Raw genomic sequence first — 19,434 nt, forward strand, 5'->3', positions numbered from 1 at the left:
CTGTTATAACAAATATGATTGGTGGCACTAGTTGGCAAGTGTGCCTGGAACACACGCTAGCAGGCAGGCAACTGCAATTAGATTACACTAGATGACTGATGTTTCTCAGTCAAAAAAGTTTTTATTTTAAATATTTACAATACTGTTATAACAAATATGATTGGTGGCACTAGTTGGCAAGTGGGCCTGGCACACACGCTGGCAGGCAGGCAATTGCAATTTAATTGCACTAGCAGACTGATGATTCGCAGTAAAAAAAGTTTTTATTTAAAATATTTGCAATACTGTTATAACAAATATGATTCGTGGCACTAGTTGGAAAGTGGGCCTGGCACACACGCTGGCAGACAGGCAACTGCAATTAAATAACAATAGCAGACTGATGTAAAAGTTTTTTTAAAAAAAGTTACACTAATGTTACAACAGATAAGAGTGATGGCACTCAGGATAGAAGTAGGCACAGTATGTGCTGGCAGCCTGACACACAGGCTGGCACTAGTGGCAGGCTGGCCTGGAAACTAAAATTAAATAACACTAGAAGACTGATGTAAAAGTTTTTTTTTACAAAATTTAAACTAATGTTACACCAGATAGGAGTGGTGGACTGGCACTGAGGATGGAAGTAGGCACAGTATATGCTGGCAGCCTGACACACAGGCTGGCACAAATGGCAGCCAGGCTGGCCTGGCAACTAAAATTAAATAACACTAGAAGAGGACTGATGTAAAAAATTTTTTTTTTTAAATTTACACTAATGTTACACCAGATATAAGTGGTGGAAAAAAGAGCTATTAATCACACTATATGATGTGGGCCTGACACACAGGCTTGATGGAAAATGAAATTAGATTACACTAGCAAAATGATTTAAAAGTTTTGTTGTTTAAATTTACACTAATGTTAAGCAGATATGAGTGGTGGCTGGCACAGAGCAATTAACCACAGTATATGCTGTGTGAGCCTGAGACACAGGCCTGATAGAAAATGAAATTAGATTACACTAGCAAAATGATTTAAAAGTTTTGTTGTTTAAATTTACACTAATGTTAAGCAGATATGAGTGGTGGCTGGCACAGAGCAATTAACCACAGTATATGCTGTGTGAGCCTGAGACACAGGCCTGATAGAAAATGAAATTAGATTACACTAGCAAAATGATTTAAAAGTTTTGTTGGTTAAATTTACACTAATGTTAAGCAGATATCAGTGGTGGCACTAATCACAGTATATGCTGTGAGCCTCACACACAGGCTGAAAGCCAGGCAAATGCAAATAAAATTACAAATAAAAAAAAAAAAAACGACTGAAGTTATAGCCCTAAAAAGGGCTTTTTGGGGTGCTGACCTTACAGCAGAGATTAGATGAGTCCTTCAGGACTGTAGTGGACACTAAATACACTAGCCTAGCTATCTATTTCCCTATAATGTCAGCAGGAGCAAAACAAAACGTCCTCTAACTAACAAAGAAAGGTCGTTATGAGTCTAAAATGGCTGCTGCCAAGGAGCTGGGAGGGTCTGTGAGGGAGTGTCTGCTGCTGATTGGCTCAAATGTGTCAGAAGGCTGTGAGATACAGGGTCAAAGTTTCCTCAATGATGACACATAGGGGGCGGATCGAACATCGCATATGTTCGCCCGCAGCGGCGAACGCGAACAAGCTATGTTCGCCGGGAACTGTTCTCCGGCGAACAGTTCGCGACATCACTAATAGCAATCCAGTAGTTCAGGGGTTAAGTAGACAGAGTGGTCAGACAAGCAGAGTTCAGCAACAGTATAACAATCCAGTAGTTCAGGGGTTAAGCAGGCAGAGTGGTCAGACAAGCAGAGTTCAGCAACAGTATAGCAATAGAAATCCGGTAGTTAAGGGGGTTAAGTAGGCAGAGTGGTCAGACAAGCAGAGTTCAGCAAAATTATAGCAATCCAGTAGTTCAGGGATTAAGCAGAGTGGTCAGATTAGCAGAGTTCAGCAACTGTATAACAATCCAGTAGTCCAGGGGTTAAGCAGGCAGAGTGATCAGACAAGCAGAGCTCAGCAACCGTATAGCAATCCAGTAGTTCAGGTCTTAAGCAGGCAGAGTGGTCAGACAAGCAGAATCCAGCATCAGTATAGCAATACAGAATACAGAAATACAACACCCAGGAGACCACTAAGTAACACCTATACTTGAGCAGAGAATGTAAGTGAAGCAAGTACTTACATAGCTGCCGATTCGCGCCAAGAGCTCAAGGACCCGGCTTCAGAGAGGAGGAGATGTGCGGTGATGACGTCATTACCGTACACTCAGAGGAATATCTGGCAACCGCCATAGCGTCCTGGGCAACGAGCAGAGAGAAAGCGTTGCATCCTGAATTTCAAGAATCAAATTAGCCAATAGCATTGAAGATCCAGTGTACGGTGGTGACCATATGAAAAGGACGCTCCGTGCCGGATGTCTTCAAGGATGGATCCGCTCTGCGCTGCCGGGATGAAGATAGAAGATGCCGCCTGGATGAAGACTTCTCGCCGCCTAGATGTCCGGACTTCAGAAACTGTGAGTGGATCTGCGGGGGTAAGTGTTTGTTTTTTTTTTAAATTTGGGTGCTTTTTTTTTTAGATTACGGTTTTGGGCTTTAGGTAAAAAAGCTTAATGTCCTTTTCAGGGCAATGGGTAGCTTAGGTTTTTGTTAGAGTTAGATCTTTTTTATTTTGGGGGTTTGTTGGGTGGTGGGTTTTACTGATGGGGGGTCTTTGTATTATTTTCAAGGTAAAAGAGCTGATTTCTTTAGGGCAATGCCCTACAAAAGGTCCTTTTGAGGGCTATTGGTAGTTTATTGTAGGCTAGGGGTTTCTTTTATTTGGGGGGGGGGGGTATTTTTATAGGGCTATTTGATTAGGTGTAATTGTTTTTATTTTTGATACTTTTGTTTGATATTTTTCATAATTTAGTATTTTTTATTTTTTGTAATTTTAGATTATTTTTTTTTTAGTAGTGTTAGGTTTTTTTTAATGTGTAATTTAGTTTTTTTAATTGGTATTTATTTTAATTTTAGTATAATAGTTTAGTATAATAGTTATGTTAGGTTAATTGTTAGTTTAAACTTAGTTTTTTTTAAATTTCACAGGTAAGTTTTTATTTATTTTAAGATAGGGATATTGTAATTTTAATTTAAAGTTAGGGGGTGATAGGTTTAGGGGTTAATAGTTTAGTTTATTAGTGGCGTTATGGGGGGCTGGCGGTTTACGGGTTAATAGGTTTATTTAGTAGTGGCAATGTGAGGGGCTGGCGGTTTAGGGGTTAAAAGGTTTAGTTTGTGGCGGCGGTGTTGGGGAGCGGCAGATTTGGGGTTAATAACTATTATAGTGGCAGGGATTTAAGTGGTCGGCAGATTAGGGGTTAATAAGTTTAATATAGTGTTTGCGATGCGGGAGGGCCTCGGTTTAGGGGTTAATAGGTAGTTTATGGGTGTTAGTGTACTTTGTAACAGCTTAGTGATGAGTTTTGTGAAACATTTTTGTTACACAAAATCCATAACTACTGGTCTCAGAGGGCGGTACGGATCATGTCGGTATAGGCTGTAGCGCAAGCTTTTTAGCCTCACCGCACAACCTGTAATACTGGCGCTATGGAAATCCCACACAAAAACGTTATTTTTTTGAGTGCGGGACTGACGTTATGTTACAGGCTAAAATGCTTGCGGAATAGCTATACCGACACGACTCGTAATGGTTGCGTTACTGTTTTTACTCTGAAATTGCCATTTTTCAGCGTTAAAATCATAACCAGTGGCATATTTAGGTTTTGTGCTGCCCTAGGCACTCAAAATTCTGCTGCCCCCCTAGGTTTTAGGCTGTTTTTCGGCTACAATATTTTTTGGTCAGGGAATTGTGACTTTTTTTAGGAAATGTTCACCAGGACTTAGCTTAAAATTATTATATATATACTGTATATATATATATATATATATATATATATATATATATATATATATATAGTCCATCCAATGTAGGGAAAAATAAGGGCTCCAAGCCGACAGATGTATAAAAGTTCAATTTTATTCCAAACTTGTTAAAATCATACAAGATAGATTAAAAATTGATAAGCACAATAGTGCAAAAACAGGTTGTAGAACAGGTGCAAAAAACAGCAAACGTTTCGTGCTCCACGCACTTGGTCACTGCTAATTGATGCACCTGTTCAGAGCTCCATTTATACCAAAATTCTTAAAGTGATATCACAAAATTTCATTAACCTGTACTTTGCCATTTTGTAAGGGAGCCTATGACAAGAAACATTTATTTATTTTTTCTTTTCATATACATAAAGTGTTGTTATATAAATATGCAGGTTGATTCATGTTGGTTAAGGTGTGACTATATTTTATGAAAACAAACTATTATACACTATTATTAAATCATTACTATTTGTAGAAAAAAGCATATACATTGCTCTATGAGTCATTATCTTCAGTGTTAAATATAATCAGAGTCATGTTTCTATTGGGATTTTGTTTAAACTACTCTAATATAAAAATCCTTAATTTGAACAGTATGAAATTAGATATGCAATAGATGAGCCTATGACAAGAGCCCAATTTCCAAAGACATCAAAATAAATGTATGTATAGCAATCTATTTTCTCTCTCATAAAGGAAAAATTGTTAGCAATAATAGTGAGAAAATGTCTCATATCAACATATTTTCTTATTTCTAAATTCTTTTTAGGGGAATGAGCCCATGACAAGAGACATACCTCTAAATTCAAAAATTTCCCAAAGACATTAAATGATTTATTAAATTCTCTTATTTCTTAATTCTTTTTAGGGGAATGAGCCCATGACAAGAGACATACCTCTAAATTAAAAAAAAAAATCCAATTTTTTTTTAAATGATTTATTAAAAAATTGGATATTTATTATTTAGTGAATAAATCTAAATCCCTTCTCATGTTAAGGCCCTCAGGGTGTGTAGTCTGTAGATTGAACATCCACATAACTTCTCTTTTGTCAAGTGTTGTCTCTCTATCACCTCCTCTTCTCCATTGTGGGACAAAATCTATCCCCTGTAGGATAAGAGCAGATGTATCTGCATTGTGTAGAACCTTAAAGTGCCTTGATACAGGTGTGTCTGAGTTCTCATCCTCTATGGAGCGCAAATGCTACAAAAACCTCTCTTTTAATGGTCTCTTTGTTTTTCCTGTGTATTGTTTGTGGCAAATTTTACATGTGAGAAGATAAACCACATGAGTGGTAGAACAGTTGATATAATGATGTATCTTATAAGTCTTATTGGTAATAGTGAAATTTAGCCCCCATGGCTGTCCCACGTTTCTGGAGATAAAAGCTGTTCTGAAACAGAAAAAAATTGTGACTCAAAAGATATTCAATTGCCCTTAATATAAAGATTTTAGTAGGATATGTAAAATTTGTATTCTGTTCCAAAAAGTGTTCTATTGCTTCTATCCCCTTCTCGTGTTGTATAGTTGTATACAATGAGGAAACATCTGCTGTGATAAATCTATATGTGGATTTCCATTTTAGATTTTGTATTTTATTTAAAAGGGCCGTGGTGTCCTGTATAAAACTGGGCAAATCCCTAACTAGGGGTTGTAAGAATGAATCAATTAACTCTGACATAGGTTCATTCAAAGAATCAATACCCGCTATGATGGGTCTACCCTGTGGGCTCTGAAGATTCTTGTGTGTTTTGGGAAGGTAATGAAAAACAGGAATTGAATATCTTTTAAGTCACAATTTTTTTCTGTTTCAGAACAGCTTTTATCTCCAGAAACGTGGGACAGCCATGGGGGCTAAATTTGCCCCCTCATACGCCAACCTTTTTATGGGTTGGTGGGAGCTGTCCCACGTTTTTGGAGATAAAAACCCCTTCAAGGATAGGATTATCCAGTTTTACAGATACATATATGATCTGTTGTTTGTGTTTGAGGGAGATCAGCAAGAGGCAGAGGATTTTTGTAAACATTTGAACAATAACAACTTTAACTTAAACTTTACCAGTGAACAGAGTGATAAAGAACTAAATTTTCTTGATGTCACATTAATAAGCACAGACAAAAATACAGTTGAAACTACTATATATAGAAAGTCTACAGCTGGGAACACTATCCTCAAGTACAATTCATGCCACCCAAGACATGTTGTGAAGGGTATCCCTAAGGGGGAATATACCAGAATTAAGAGAAATTGCACAAATGAGGATGAGTATCAGGCAAAGTCAGAATAGGCAACACAAAGGTTCAGGGATAGAGGCTACAGTGAGAAGTTACTCAATGAGGCAAAATCTAGTGTAGACTTAATTCCCAGACAAGACTTGCTAAAATATAGAAATAAACAGAAAAGAACATCAGAAAATAGCAAGATCAAATTTATTACAACTTACAGTATGGAATACACTAAGGTGTGCAATATTATTAAAGATTCCATACCAATTTTGTACTCAGATCCTATCCTTAAGGAGATTCTCAAAGAAGGTTGTGATTTTGTATCTAGAAGAGGTAAGACGATAGCAAATTTCATTTCTCCATCAGATGTAAGAACCAAAAAAACATCCTGCTGGTTAAAACAGAGAAAGGGTTTTTATAAGTGCAGACGCCCAATATGTACAACCTGTGACTTTGTTAAGGAAGGAGAGGAATTTAATTCCACTATTACCAATAAGACTTATAAGATACATCATTATATCAACTGTTCTACCACTCATGTGGTTTATCTTCTCACATGTAAAATTTGCCACAAACAATACACAGGAAAAACAAAGAGACCGTTAAAAGAGAGGTTTTTGGAGCATTTGCGCTCCATAGAGGATGAGAACTCAGACACACCTGTATCAAGGCACTTTAAGGTTCTACACAATGCAGATACATCTGCTCTTATCCTACAGGGGATAGATTTTGTCCCACAATGGAGAAGAGGAGGTGATAGAGAGACAACACTTGACAAAAGAGAAGTTATGTGGATGTTCAATCTACAGACTACACACCCTGAGGGCCTTAACATGAGAAGGAATTTAGATTTATTCACTAAATAATAAATATCCAATTTTTTAATAAATCATTTAAAAAAAAATTTGGATTTTTTTTTTTTAATTTAGAGGTATGTCTCTTGACATGGGCTCATTCCCCTAAAAAGAATTAAGAAATAAGAGAATTTAATAAATCATTTAATGTTTTTGGGAAATTTTTGAATTTAGAGGTATGTCTCTTGTCATGGGCTCATTCCCCTAAAAAGAATTTAGAAATAAGAAAATATGTTGATATGAGACATTTTCTCACTATTATTGCTAACATAATTTTTCCTTTATGAGAGAGAAAATAGATTGCTATACATACATTTATTTTGATGTCTTTGGAAATTGGGCTCTTGTCATAGGATCATCTATTGCATATCTAATTTCATACTGTTCAAATTAAGGATTTTTATATTAGAGTAGTTTAAACAAAATCCCAATAGAAACATGACTCTGATTATATTTAACACTGAAGATAATGACTCATAGAGCAATGTATATGCTTTTTTCTACAAATAGTAATGATTTAATAATAGTGTATAATAGTTTGTTTTCATAAAACATAGTCACACCTTAACCAACATGAATCAACCTGCATATTTATATAACAACACTTTATGTATATGAAAAGAAAAAATAAATAAATGTTTCTTGTCATAGGCTCCCTTACAAAATGGCAAAGTACAGGTTAATGAAATTTTGTGATATCACTTTAAGAATTTTGGTATAAATGGAGCTCTGAACAGGTGCATCAATTAGCAGTGACCAAGTGCGTGGAGCACGAAACGTTTGCTGTTTTTTGCACCTGTTCTACAACCTGTTTTTGCACTATTGTGCTTACCACTTTTTAATCTATCTTGTATGATTTTAACAAGTTTGGAATAAAATTGAACTTTTATACATCTGTGGGCTTGGAGCGCTTATTTTTCCCTACATTGGATGGACTGTCGCTATTTTGTGCGTGTGCAGACGCACTGGGAATATTTGATTGCCGCCTAGGATATTATCTACATTTTTATATCACTTTTCACATATACCCTTACTCTATTAGTGCCTATCATAATCTCAGGATTTGTTTTTACATACCCCAGGGGCGCTCCGTTGAGCAGGTTTCCTTTGTATCTTATATATATATATATATAGCCAAATTGTTTTGAAGAAAATAAGGGGAGGAGTGTAAGGAATCAAAATAAAAAGTTTCATAGGAAATCAAAAGTTAAAGGGACAGTATACACTCATTTTCATATAACTGCATGTAATAGACACTACTATAAAGAATAAGATGCACAGATACTGAAATAAAAATCCAGTATAAAATGGTTTAAAAACTTACTTAGAAGCTGTCACTTTGGCTCTGTTGAAAAGGCAGCTGGAAAGCCCACTGCAAGTGGCAAATAAGACACTCCCCCCCTCCCCCTTCGTTTGCATATGAAAAGATCCTTTACACAAACAGGAGCAAGCTGGAGTAGGTAGTCGAGCGTATTCACATAAAACTTTGGGGCTTGGTTAGGAGTCTGAAAATCAGAGCAATGTTATTTAAAAATAAGCAAAACTATACATTAATTAAAAAAAAAAAACTTTATGGGCTATATAAATAGATCATCTACAAAACATTTATGCAAAGAAAAAATGAGTGTATAATGTCCCTTTAAATAAATTGCTGAAAAAGCACTTTAATTTTACAGTTTGATACCACAAAATTATTTGTACAAAACATCTTTGATTCCACTCGGCTATCAACTAGTAATAAATCAGATGCTGTACTGTGACACTGGCAGCTGCAATTTATACTCTCTGCTCAGTGAACTTAACCCTAAAAGCTCTGCATGTTGTTTTATGTGTAGAGCATGTAGGATTAAGTTCCCGTAGCAGGGAGAATGTAAATTGCAGCTGCCAGTGTCTCTGAAGCACTTGATTTATTAGATAGCGGTGGTGGCCATGCCGTAAAAGAAGTTAAACTAACACAGCACAGCACAGCACAGTAGCACACACATGCGGAGCCCGGGAGAGGAATGTAAAAAAAAAAAAACAACTGCACAGCAGGCTCCTTCACTGAGTGTGCTGATTGATTACTGCAGTCAGAGAGCTAAAACAACCCCAGGCTGGATTGCTAAAGTGCACGGCCACATTATAAGTTTTATTACCTTAAGTCTGACAAGTTCTTCCTAAGTTCCTTCCATTCCTTCCACAGTCCACTTCATAACTGACTGTGACTGTCTCTCTGTATCCACCCTCTGTATCCACAGACAGAGCACTCGCCGCTCATACCCCTAGCCTTCCACAGTACTGCACATTTGAGCTTGCACCTGCCCCGCCCCCCAGAAAAGTTCCCAGGCAAAAAAAACACCTTTTTTTTAAATGTAAAATAATATGCCTCGCCAAAATTGTAAAAAAATGTTTTTAATGGCCCCACATATTCAGTGCAGTAGCAGCCAAGTGCCGCCCCCCAAAACCTGTCGCTCTAGGCACCGGCCTTGTCGGCCTATGCGTTAACACGCCCCTGACCATAACGTACAACTCGTAATCTAGGTGATAGGCAGGTGCAGCAAGCCTTGTGCTGATTATGAAAGTACTTAAACTCCCTGGAAGCCTTAACAAACACCTAACACATGTGTAATATCAACCTGTAATTTATCATCCCCCCACATCGCAATAACGAATAAAAGTATTAACTTCTAATCCGCCAACCCCCACATCGCAAACTACCTTATAAACATATTAACCCCTAAACCACAATCCCTCCACATTGCAAACTTTTTAACAAAACTATTAACCACTAATCCGCCAACCCCCCTCACAACGCAAAGTACCTAATTAACCTATTAACCCCTAATCTGCCAACCCTCCCACAATGCAAAGTATCTAATAAAACTATTAACCCCTAAATCGCCAACCCCCCACAATGCAAACTATTAACCTAATAACTAAGCCCCCTAACCTAACACCCCTAACTTATCCCCAATTAAAATACACTTACATAAATTAAAAAATACTAACTACATTAAAAATGAATTCCACATTACAATTTTAAAAAAAAAAAAATAACATTACCCAAAATAAAAAACCTAACATTACATAAAAAACTAATATTACATTAAACAAAAAAACCTAACATTACCAAAAAAAGCTAAGATTACAAAAAATAAAAAAACCTATCATTACAGAAAATAAAATAAAAAATTATCCAAAATAAAAAAAGTGTTTCCTAATCTAATACCCCCTTAAAAAAAAGCCACCTCAAAATAAAAAAAACCTAATCTAACAATAAATTACCAGTAGTCCTTAAAAGGGCCTTTTGTAGGGCACTGCCCAAAGTTTAACAGCTCTTTTGCCTTGGAAAAAAACAACAAATTACCCCCTAACATTACAAACTTACACGTACCCCCTAACATTACAAACCTACACCCACCCAATCCCCCAAAATAAAAATAAAATAAAAAAATCCCTTATCTACCCATTGGCCGGAAAAGAGCATTTGTATGGGCATTGCCTTTAAAAGGGCATTCATCTCTTTTGCAGCCCATTAAAAAAAAAATCAAATCAGCCAATAGAATATAAGCAGCTCTCATCTTATTGGCTGATTTGAAATTTTCAGCCAATAGGAATGCAAGGGTACTCCAATATAAAAGGGGTACCTTGTATTCAAGCTACAGTGTGCGGCGGACGATCGCATAAAGAGGACCTTTACATCATCAATGACCGCCACCACCACCCACTCCAAATCCCTGCCTTGGATTACTGCTCAGCGACTCGGATGACCGTTCCGCTCCTCCGGCAAGAAGATAGAAAATTGACCTGTGATGGAAGAAGATGGAGCCGCCTGGATAAAGAACTTTCACCACCTGGAAGAAGATGGATCACCAGAGGGGTTATTGTTATTTTTTTTTTAGTTTTTTTGGGGTGGGTTTTTTTTTACAATAGGACTTTTTTTAATGGGCTGAAAAAGAGCTGAATGCCCTTTTAAGGGCAATGTCCATACAAATGCCCATTTCGGGGCAATGGGTAGATTTTTTTAGTTAGTTTTTTGTTTTGGAGGTTGTGTTAGGGGTACTTTGTTTGTTTTTGTTTTTTTTCCAGGGCAAAAGAGCTGTTAAACTTATGTCAATGCCCTACAAAAGGCCCTTTTAAGGTCAATTGGTAATTTATTGTTAGATTAGGGTTTTTTTTAATTTGGAGTGGCACTTTTTTTTTAAAGGGGTTATTAGAATAGAAATTACTTTTTTTGTGGATAATTTAGTTTGTTATTTTCTGTAATGTTAGGTTTTTCATTTTTTGTAATTTTAGTGTTTTTTTATTTTGTGTAACGGTAGTTTTTCATTTTGAGTAATGTTATTTTTTTTTAGTAATTTAGTTTTTTTAGTTTTTGTAATTGTTTATTTTATTTTTGTAAGTGTATTTTAATTGGGGTTAAGTTAGGGGGTGTGAGGTTAGGGGGATTAGTTTTTAGTTAAATACTTTGCATTGTGGGGGATGGTAGATTAGGGGTTAATAACTTTTATTAGTAGTTGTGATGTGGGGGGATGGCGGATTAGGAGTTTTGAATGGTGTTTTTTGACATGTCGGTTTACATTTTTTTAGCCAGTTTAGATTTTTACTTTTTTTTTATGTGCATTTTTACATGCAAATTCAAAAAAAATTTAACTTACGTGCAGCAATGTGCTATACTGCCGTAAGTCACTGGCGACTCCAGAAATGTGTATTTGTGCACATTTCTGAACCTCAACAGTTTTATAGACTTACGGCAGTAAAGCATCCGCTTGCGCCATTTATGTGATTCGCCCAAAGTGTGAGGTGAAATTACGGCGCATATGTAATCTTGCCCAAAGACAGCAATGTATAGCCTCTTGGGCTTTAATGGGTGTTTTTTCCCCCCAAATGGCAATGTTACCAGCTACATCAATGCACAAGATTGTGTCCATAGAAATATTCCAGCTACCACATTTTGGCAGCCCTGTTTTCATAGTCAGTGCAATTCTGATAGAAATTAGATTTTAGTTTTCTTTTGCACACAGTAGAGACCACTATCTAACCCAGGAATGTTTGCACTCTTGGGGGGCGATTTATCAACCCTTGTAAACACCAGTTTCCGCGCGAGCCTTCAGGCTCCCTACAAACAGGAGTTAAAGGGATAGAAAAGTCAAAATTAAACTTGCATGCTTCAGATAGCGTATGTCATTTTAAGACACTTTTAAATTTACTGCTATTTTCAAATGTGCTTTGTTCTCTTAGTATCCCTTGTTAAAAAATGAATATGCACATATCATACACTAGTGGGAGCTGCTGCTAATTGGTGCCTGCACACATTTGTCTCTTGTGATTGGCTAAATAGATATTTTCAACTTCCTGTCAGTAGTGCAATGCTGTCCCTTCAGAAATGGATAACAAGAGAATGAAGAAAATTTGAGAATAGAATTAAATTGAAAAGTTGTTTAAAATTGTATGTTCTATCTGAATCATAAAATAAAATGTTGGGGTTTACTATCCCTTTAAGAAGCAGCAGTCTTAAGATCGCTGCTCCTTAATTAGTCCACCACCTCTGATACAATCGGGTTGATTAACACCCCCTGGTAGCGGCCGATTGTTCGCAAATCTGCAGGGGGCGGCATTCTACAAGCATTTCACTAGAACTGCTTGTGCAATGCTGAATCAGCATTTAACGATGTACGGGGGACATGATTCACTACAGCGGATCATGTCTGCTCGCACTATGATAAATCGGCCCCTAGGTAAACACTCCAATCACACTTAACTATATTGAAATCAACAGATCCTATCTATTTTCTTAGTCTGCTCTTACACACATGCTGTCAGTTGATTTCCCAACAACAAAGTTACAGAAAGTCAACAAATTAAATCTAGGATTTAAAGGGACAGTGCACTTTAATATTTTCTCCCCTTTAATGTATTCCAAATTATCCATTCTACCTTCCAGAGTGTATTACATTTTCCATTGTTCTTTCTAAAGGCCTAATAGTCAAAACCTCGCTGGCATGGAGAAAAATCATGCAAAATCTTTGGGGGTTTTAAGACCTTGTATTGTAATGTAGCAGTCTCTTTTTCACATAATGAACACGATATAGCAGCATAAAAAAACTTCAAGATAAAATTTGTATTTCATATATACACTATCTGATAAAACTAATCATATAATATTACATTTTTGTTTAAATGGTTAAAAGAAATATGAGAAGGTATTGGAATGGAAATGGTTATATTTAATATGTATATGTCTAAATATGTGTATGTATGTAAAAATATAAATGTACGGTATATACATGTGTATTTATTTATGAATATACATACATATATATATATACACATGTATATACAAATATATTTTAAAATGTATAATTTTTTTTTACTGTGTAATGTAAATATTTTACAATTTAATGTTTTTCACTTTGTAAAAAATGTTTTTTGTATTTTTTTAAAAATAACATCCTATAATATAAAAGGCCAAGTGTGTTTGTCCAAAGCTGTCATGCACAGTAGAGACAGAAAGAGGACAAACACACCTGGCCTTACCTGACATGCTGTTTATGGCGCAAAAGTGGATGCGACCGGGCAGGATAGTGGGCGTGGTTGGGCGTGACCAGACATGGCCGGGGGCGTGGTTGCGTGTGGCGGAGGGCGTGGTCAGGAACGGTTGGCGCAAGAGTGAGGGGAGAGACAAAAAGAGATAGGAAAGAGCTAAAGAGAGCAGAAGAGAAGGGGGAGAGAGAGCAAAATAGAGGGGGAGAGAGAAAATAAGAGGGGGAAAGAGAGAGCAAAAGAGAGGGCAAGAGAGAGCAAAAGAAGAGAGGGGGGAGAGAGAGGGGGAGAATGGGGGGGAGAGAGAGCACAATAGAGGGGGGAGAGAAAGCAATAGAGATGGGAAGAGAGAGAGCAAAAGAGAGGGATGGAGACAGAGCAAAAGAGAGGGGAAAGAGCAAAAGAGAGGGGGGAGAGAGAGCAAAAGAGAGGGGAAAGAGCAAAATAGAGGGAAGAGAGAGAAAAAGAGAGGAGGGAGAGAGAACAAAAGAGAGGAGGGAGAGAGAGCAATAGAGAGGGGGAGAGAGAGAAAGAGAGGGGGGAGAGAGAGCAAAAGAGAGGGGGAGAGAGAGTAATAGAGAGGGGGTGAGAGAGAGCAAAAGAGAGGGATTGAGAGAGAGAGCAAAAGAGAGGGGAGAGATACAGAGCAAAAGAGAGGGGAAATAGAGGGGGGGGAGAGAGAGCAAAATAGAGGGGAGAGAGAACAAAAGAGAGGGATGGAGAGAGTGAGCAAAAAAAGGGGAGAGAGACAGAGCAAAAAGAGGGGGAGAGAGAGCACAAAAGAGAGGGGGAGAGAGAGCGCAAAAGAGAGGAGAAGAGAGTGCGCAAAAGAGAGGGGGAGAAAGAGCGCAAAACAGAGGGGGAAAGAGAGCGCAAAAGAGAGGGGAAGAGAGAGCGCAAAGAGAGGGGGAGAGAGCGCAAAATAGTGGGGGAGAGAGAGAGTGCAAAAGAGCGGAGGAGAGAGAGCATGCAAAAGAGGGGGGAGAGAGTGCAAAAGAGAGAGAGAACGCAAAAGAGAGGGGGGAGAGAGAGAGAGCATGGGGAATATACAAAAATATACCCAAAAGAGCAATTTAAAGTAACTGGAAACACGTTAAGAAACCAATTTTACAGTATACAACCTCTTTAATGCTGTAGTGGACCATAGAATAAGATTAGGGCATTAAAGGTCAGATTTAACAAAGTAAGGCGGACAGCGGTGCCCTTCTTTGCCCCTGTCCGCCTGGCTTTGCATCTAGTGGCCCGCAATAGGCGGCCCGTATTTATCATTGTTCACCACTGTTTCTTAAATTTCAGCTGCAGGTTCGCTAATGCAAGCTTGCAACTGAACCTTTGATTAATCTTGCACTAACAGGCCCATTTATCAAGCTCCGTACGGAGCTTGAAGGGCCGTGTTTCTGGCGAGTCTTCAGGCTCGCCAGAAACACAACTTATGAAGCAGCGGTCTAAAGACCGCTGCTTCATAACCCTGTCCGCCTGGTCTGAGCAGGCGGACGGGAATCGCCGGAAATCAACCCGATCTAATACGATCGGGTTGATGATTGGCCGCGAGTCAGCAGGGGGCGGCGTTGCACCAGCAGCTCTTGTGAGCTGCTGGTGCAATGTTAAATGCGGAGAGCGTATTGCTCTCCGCATTTAGCGAGGTCTTGCGGACCTGATCCGCAGTGTCGGATCAGGTCCGCAAGCCCTTTGATAAATGGGCCCCCAAGAGTTATGTAAGTTATCTATTAGGTATCACTTTCTATGCTAAAATACACACAATACTGATGCACAAATTAGTGTAATTAAAAAGATGTTAAAAAGTAAATATATGCTAGGCATAATGGTGTATTCAAAGCAAAGATTACCCTTAGAGTAATATGTAGATGTATTTTTTTCCAATTATATTAGTTGTTAAAATATTTTAAAAAAATAATTGTAAAGCTTTATTTTCTAACAAGTACCTTTTCTTTTACAAAGTAATTGGTGCTGCCATGTGCAAACAAGGCTGTGTGGAAACCCTTTTAGATAATATTATGTTCCACACAGCCTTGTTTGGACAGTCCATTTAATTGCCTGTTTTATATATGTCCGGTTTTACATCTGTCACTAATTGTCACCAGCAGGAAAGATAGATAATGGGAAACAAGTTAAAACATTGCGGTGCCCATTATTTTATAGAAACAGTAGAATTAAATTACAGGAAATGAAAGTATATTGAAAAGTTTTTAACTACACATAATTAAACATTTTATACTATAATCTCATACATTTTTATATCTATTTAATAAATGTTTTTTTTTTTTCTTTTTTTTACAGCCCATCACATTATATTATTGCTCCTAGTTATCTTACTCCTCTTGCTAACACAAAACTTGCTGTTCACTGGTTTGGCAGCAACCATTCAGAAGTTAATGTTTTTGCAGCTATCTCAAACCAAGACAACCAATTAGTAAATGTAAGCAGTGTCTTCCGTAATGGTGAGTATACAGAGTCAATATATTTCTCTATTTAAAAGTATGTAAAATATACTTTGTTTCATTTCAATTGAATAATTATTGTTCATAAAAAAATCCCCAGAGAAGTTGGCCATTATTTTCTGTTAGATATAGCAAGCAGAAGTATATAATAATATCCAATTACTGTCAACCTTAAGTTTCATTAAAAAAAAGTTTTTCATTTATTGAAAAGTTTTTTTTCAGACACTAATTTGCTGCTTTCTAATATATAGGAAAATATGAAAACCTATATTACTGCTAAGTTTACTTTGCTTTAGAAACTAATTTCCTTAATATTTTTCTAATACTGTTTGTTTAAACAAAAGCATTTACATAAAACAGAACAAAATAGAATAAAATAGGTTTTTAACAGGTTCATGATGTGTAGTGTTCCTGATGTGCAACAAGTAAGACTAAGGACAAGATTACAAGTGGCGTGCTAACTGTTGCACACAAGGAATAAGGGATATATTGCGTGTCTTTGCTCGCGTCAGAATTAAATATGTATATGTGTGTTTACATATATATTTATGTATTTATATGTATTTATTTATGTATATTATATGTATGTCTCTCTCTCTCCTGTATTTAAAACAACATATCCATTATAAAAGTCCCACAATGAAACATATGTTGCTAGTAGATATCAAGCTGCATACCAAAACTTTCCATAAAATACTCACAAGAGCTGCCCTCAATCCTATGAGGTAAGTATATCACAGACGGGGAGAGAGAGGAATCGGTCGCCACACTACAACTTCAATCCAGCAATCTATGTTTCATCAATGTGGGATTCTTTGAGGACGCATCAGATATAGGCAAGATGCAAATTGTTTCTTCCTGCTTTGGGTCCAGGCACTTGCAGAGCAGGATGGAGGCTTCTTCATTAAGGGCGGGAAGTGCTGTTTCAAACCTTCTACCGCTTCCGGGTAAAAGTGCTGGGTAGGCAACGTAGGCTGTGTTTGGCTCTGTGGGCTGTTGTGTTCCTGCATGCTATAAAGTCACAAGGAAGAAGCAGCACCAACCAATAGTTTCCAACAGATTTATTCATGCAGTATGCACAGTGATCTGTGTGGTCTGGTTGTTCACTGTGCATACTGCATGAATAAATCTGTTGGAAACTACTGGTTGGTACTGCTTCTTCCTTGTGACTTTATATTGTGTGGAGTACAGTGCAGTATTCCTGAAGCTTGCACACATTGTTACTTTCAGGTGCTGGATATTTGGTTTGTTGTGTTCCTGCATACTGGTATCTCAGAGCTTCCATCCTGCTCTGTAAGTGCCCAGACCCAAAATAGGAAGAAAGTCTTATCAGTCTCAGTTTCTCAGTTTCCTAGTATACTGTTAGTGCAGGTTATAATCATTTTTTTTCTTTCATTTCCATTTATTTCAATTAGGAATATATTAAGGGTATTTTTCTTTTTTCAAACAGGATAGACCTGCAGCTCTAGTTTGTCTTCCCACATAGCACCACCCCAAAGAAACTTTGAGCCAGTCTTTCTGACTCTAAGTTATCCTTTAATTCTTGGTTCTAATATATATATATATATATATATATATATATATATATATATAGTCTTGCATAGAAAAATAGCACTCACTGGATATTCTGCATAAAAATTAGCTTTCAAAAGATAAAAAGTCCCATGATGTTTCGGTGGGCACCTTTTTCAAATGGATTCACTCGTGCATCCATTCGGGTCAGGCACATGGCTAATCAGCATACGTGATACTGTGCATGGCAGGCTGGGAGTCCGGGTATGCCGTTGTTAATGGCTGTAGCGTCAATTAAAAAAGTAGATGATACAAAAAACACTTTGCGCAAAGGACAAAAAAGTAAACATATGCATATGTCAGCATACAATATATGCAATATGTAAAGCAAAGTGAGAGGGATACTAAGAATACGGTCATATATTCTATAGAAGGTGGGAAAGCAGGCAACGGGAATTGGCCACATCAGCCAATCAGATTACTGCAGACTACCGAAATAGACATTGAGCCAATATGGAAGTGCAGAGAGGTCGACAGTGTCTGCAAGTCAAATTGCTGCAGGATTCAAAGAACAGTGTTTATCTAATGAAGGGATCATAATCCAAATGGATGTTAAGGCCCTTAGGTTCAACCGTATCTAGGGTATAAATCCATTTTGTCTCCAGCTGTAATAGACGTCTTCCATGGTCTCCACCTCTAATCAGGGGTGGTATGTGATCTATGATCATAGTCCTTAGACTGGAGACACTGTGTTTTAGCTGGGAAAAGTGGTGTGCCACTGGCTGGTCTGAGGACCCCTTCTTGATCGCCTCCCTAATAGCATGTCTATGGTTGGCCATCCTTTCTCGAAAGGTAGTGATGGTTTTCCCCACATAAAACAAGGAACAAGGACAAATCAAGACATAAACCACATACAGTGGGGCAAAAAAGTATTTAGTCAGCCACCAATTGTGCAAGTTCTCCCACTTAAGAAGATGAGAGACGCCTGTAATTTTCATCATAGGTATACCTCAACTATGAGAGACAAAATGTGGAAACAAATTCATATAATCGCATTGTCTGATTTGGAAAGAATTTATTTGCAAATTATGGTGGAAAATACGTATTTGGTCAATATCAAAAGTTCATCTCAATACTTTGTTATATATCCTTTGTTGGCAATGACAGAGGTCAAACGTTTTCTGTAAGTCTTCACAAGGTTGTCACACACTGTTGCTGGACTATGTTGGCCCATTCTTGCATGCAGATCTCCTCTAGAGCAGTGATGTTTTGGGGCTGTCGCTGGGCAACACGGACTTTCAACTCCCTCCAAAGGTTTTCTATGGGGTTGAGATCTGGAGACTGGCTAGGCCACTCCAGAGCCTTGAAATGCTTCTTACGAAGCCACTCCTTTGTTGCCTGGGTGGTGTGTTTGGGATCATTGTCATGCTGAAAGACCCAGCCATGTTTCATCTTCAATGCCCTTGCTGATGGAAGGAGGTTTGCACTCAAAATCTCACGATACATGGCCCCATTCATTCATTCATGTACACGGATCAGTCGTCCTGTTCCCTTTGCAAAGAAACAGCCCCAAAGCATGATGTTGCCACCCCCATGCTTCACAGTAGGTATGGTGTTCTTTGGTTGCAACTCAGCATTCTCTCTCCTCCAAACACGACGAGTTGTGTTTCTACCAAACAGTTCTACTTTGGTTTCATCTGACCATATGACATTCTCCCAATCCGCTTCTGGATCATCCAAATGCTCTCTAGCATACTTCAGATGGGCCTGGACATGTACTGGCTTAAGCAGGGGGACACGTCTGGCACTGCAGGATCTGAGTCCCTGGCGGCGTAGTGTGTTACTGATGGTAGCCTTTGTTACGTTTGTCCCAGCTCTCTGCAGGTCCCCCCGTGTGGTTCTGGGATGTTTGCTCACCGTTCTTGGGATCAT

General features: G+C 38.0%; 1 protein-coding gene across 1 annotated transcript in view; it reads left to right on the plus strand.

Moving 5' to 3' along the window:
* Positions 1 to 19,434, plus strand: part of LOC128656513 (CD109 antigen-like) — a 212,883-nt gene that overhangs the window by 34,610 nt on the left and 158,839 nt on the right. Inside the window, exon 2 of the mRNA XM_053710441.1 lies at positions 15,830 to 15,990. Coding sequence (XP_053566416.1) covers positions 15,830 to 15,990 — 161 coding nt within the window. The remainder of the gene's footprint in view (positions 1 to 15,829; positions 15,991 to 19,434) is intronic.

Source organism: Bombina bombina, chromosome 4 (genome assembly GCF_027579735.1).
Source record: "Bombina bombina isolate aBomBom1 chromosome 4, aBomBom1.pri, whole genome shotgun sequence".
Classification (NCBI taxonomy): Eukaryota; Metazoa; Chordata; class Amphibia; order Anura; family Bombinatoridae; genus Bombina; species Bombina bombina.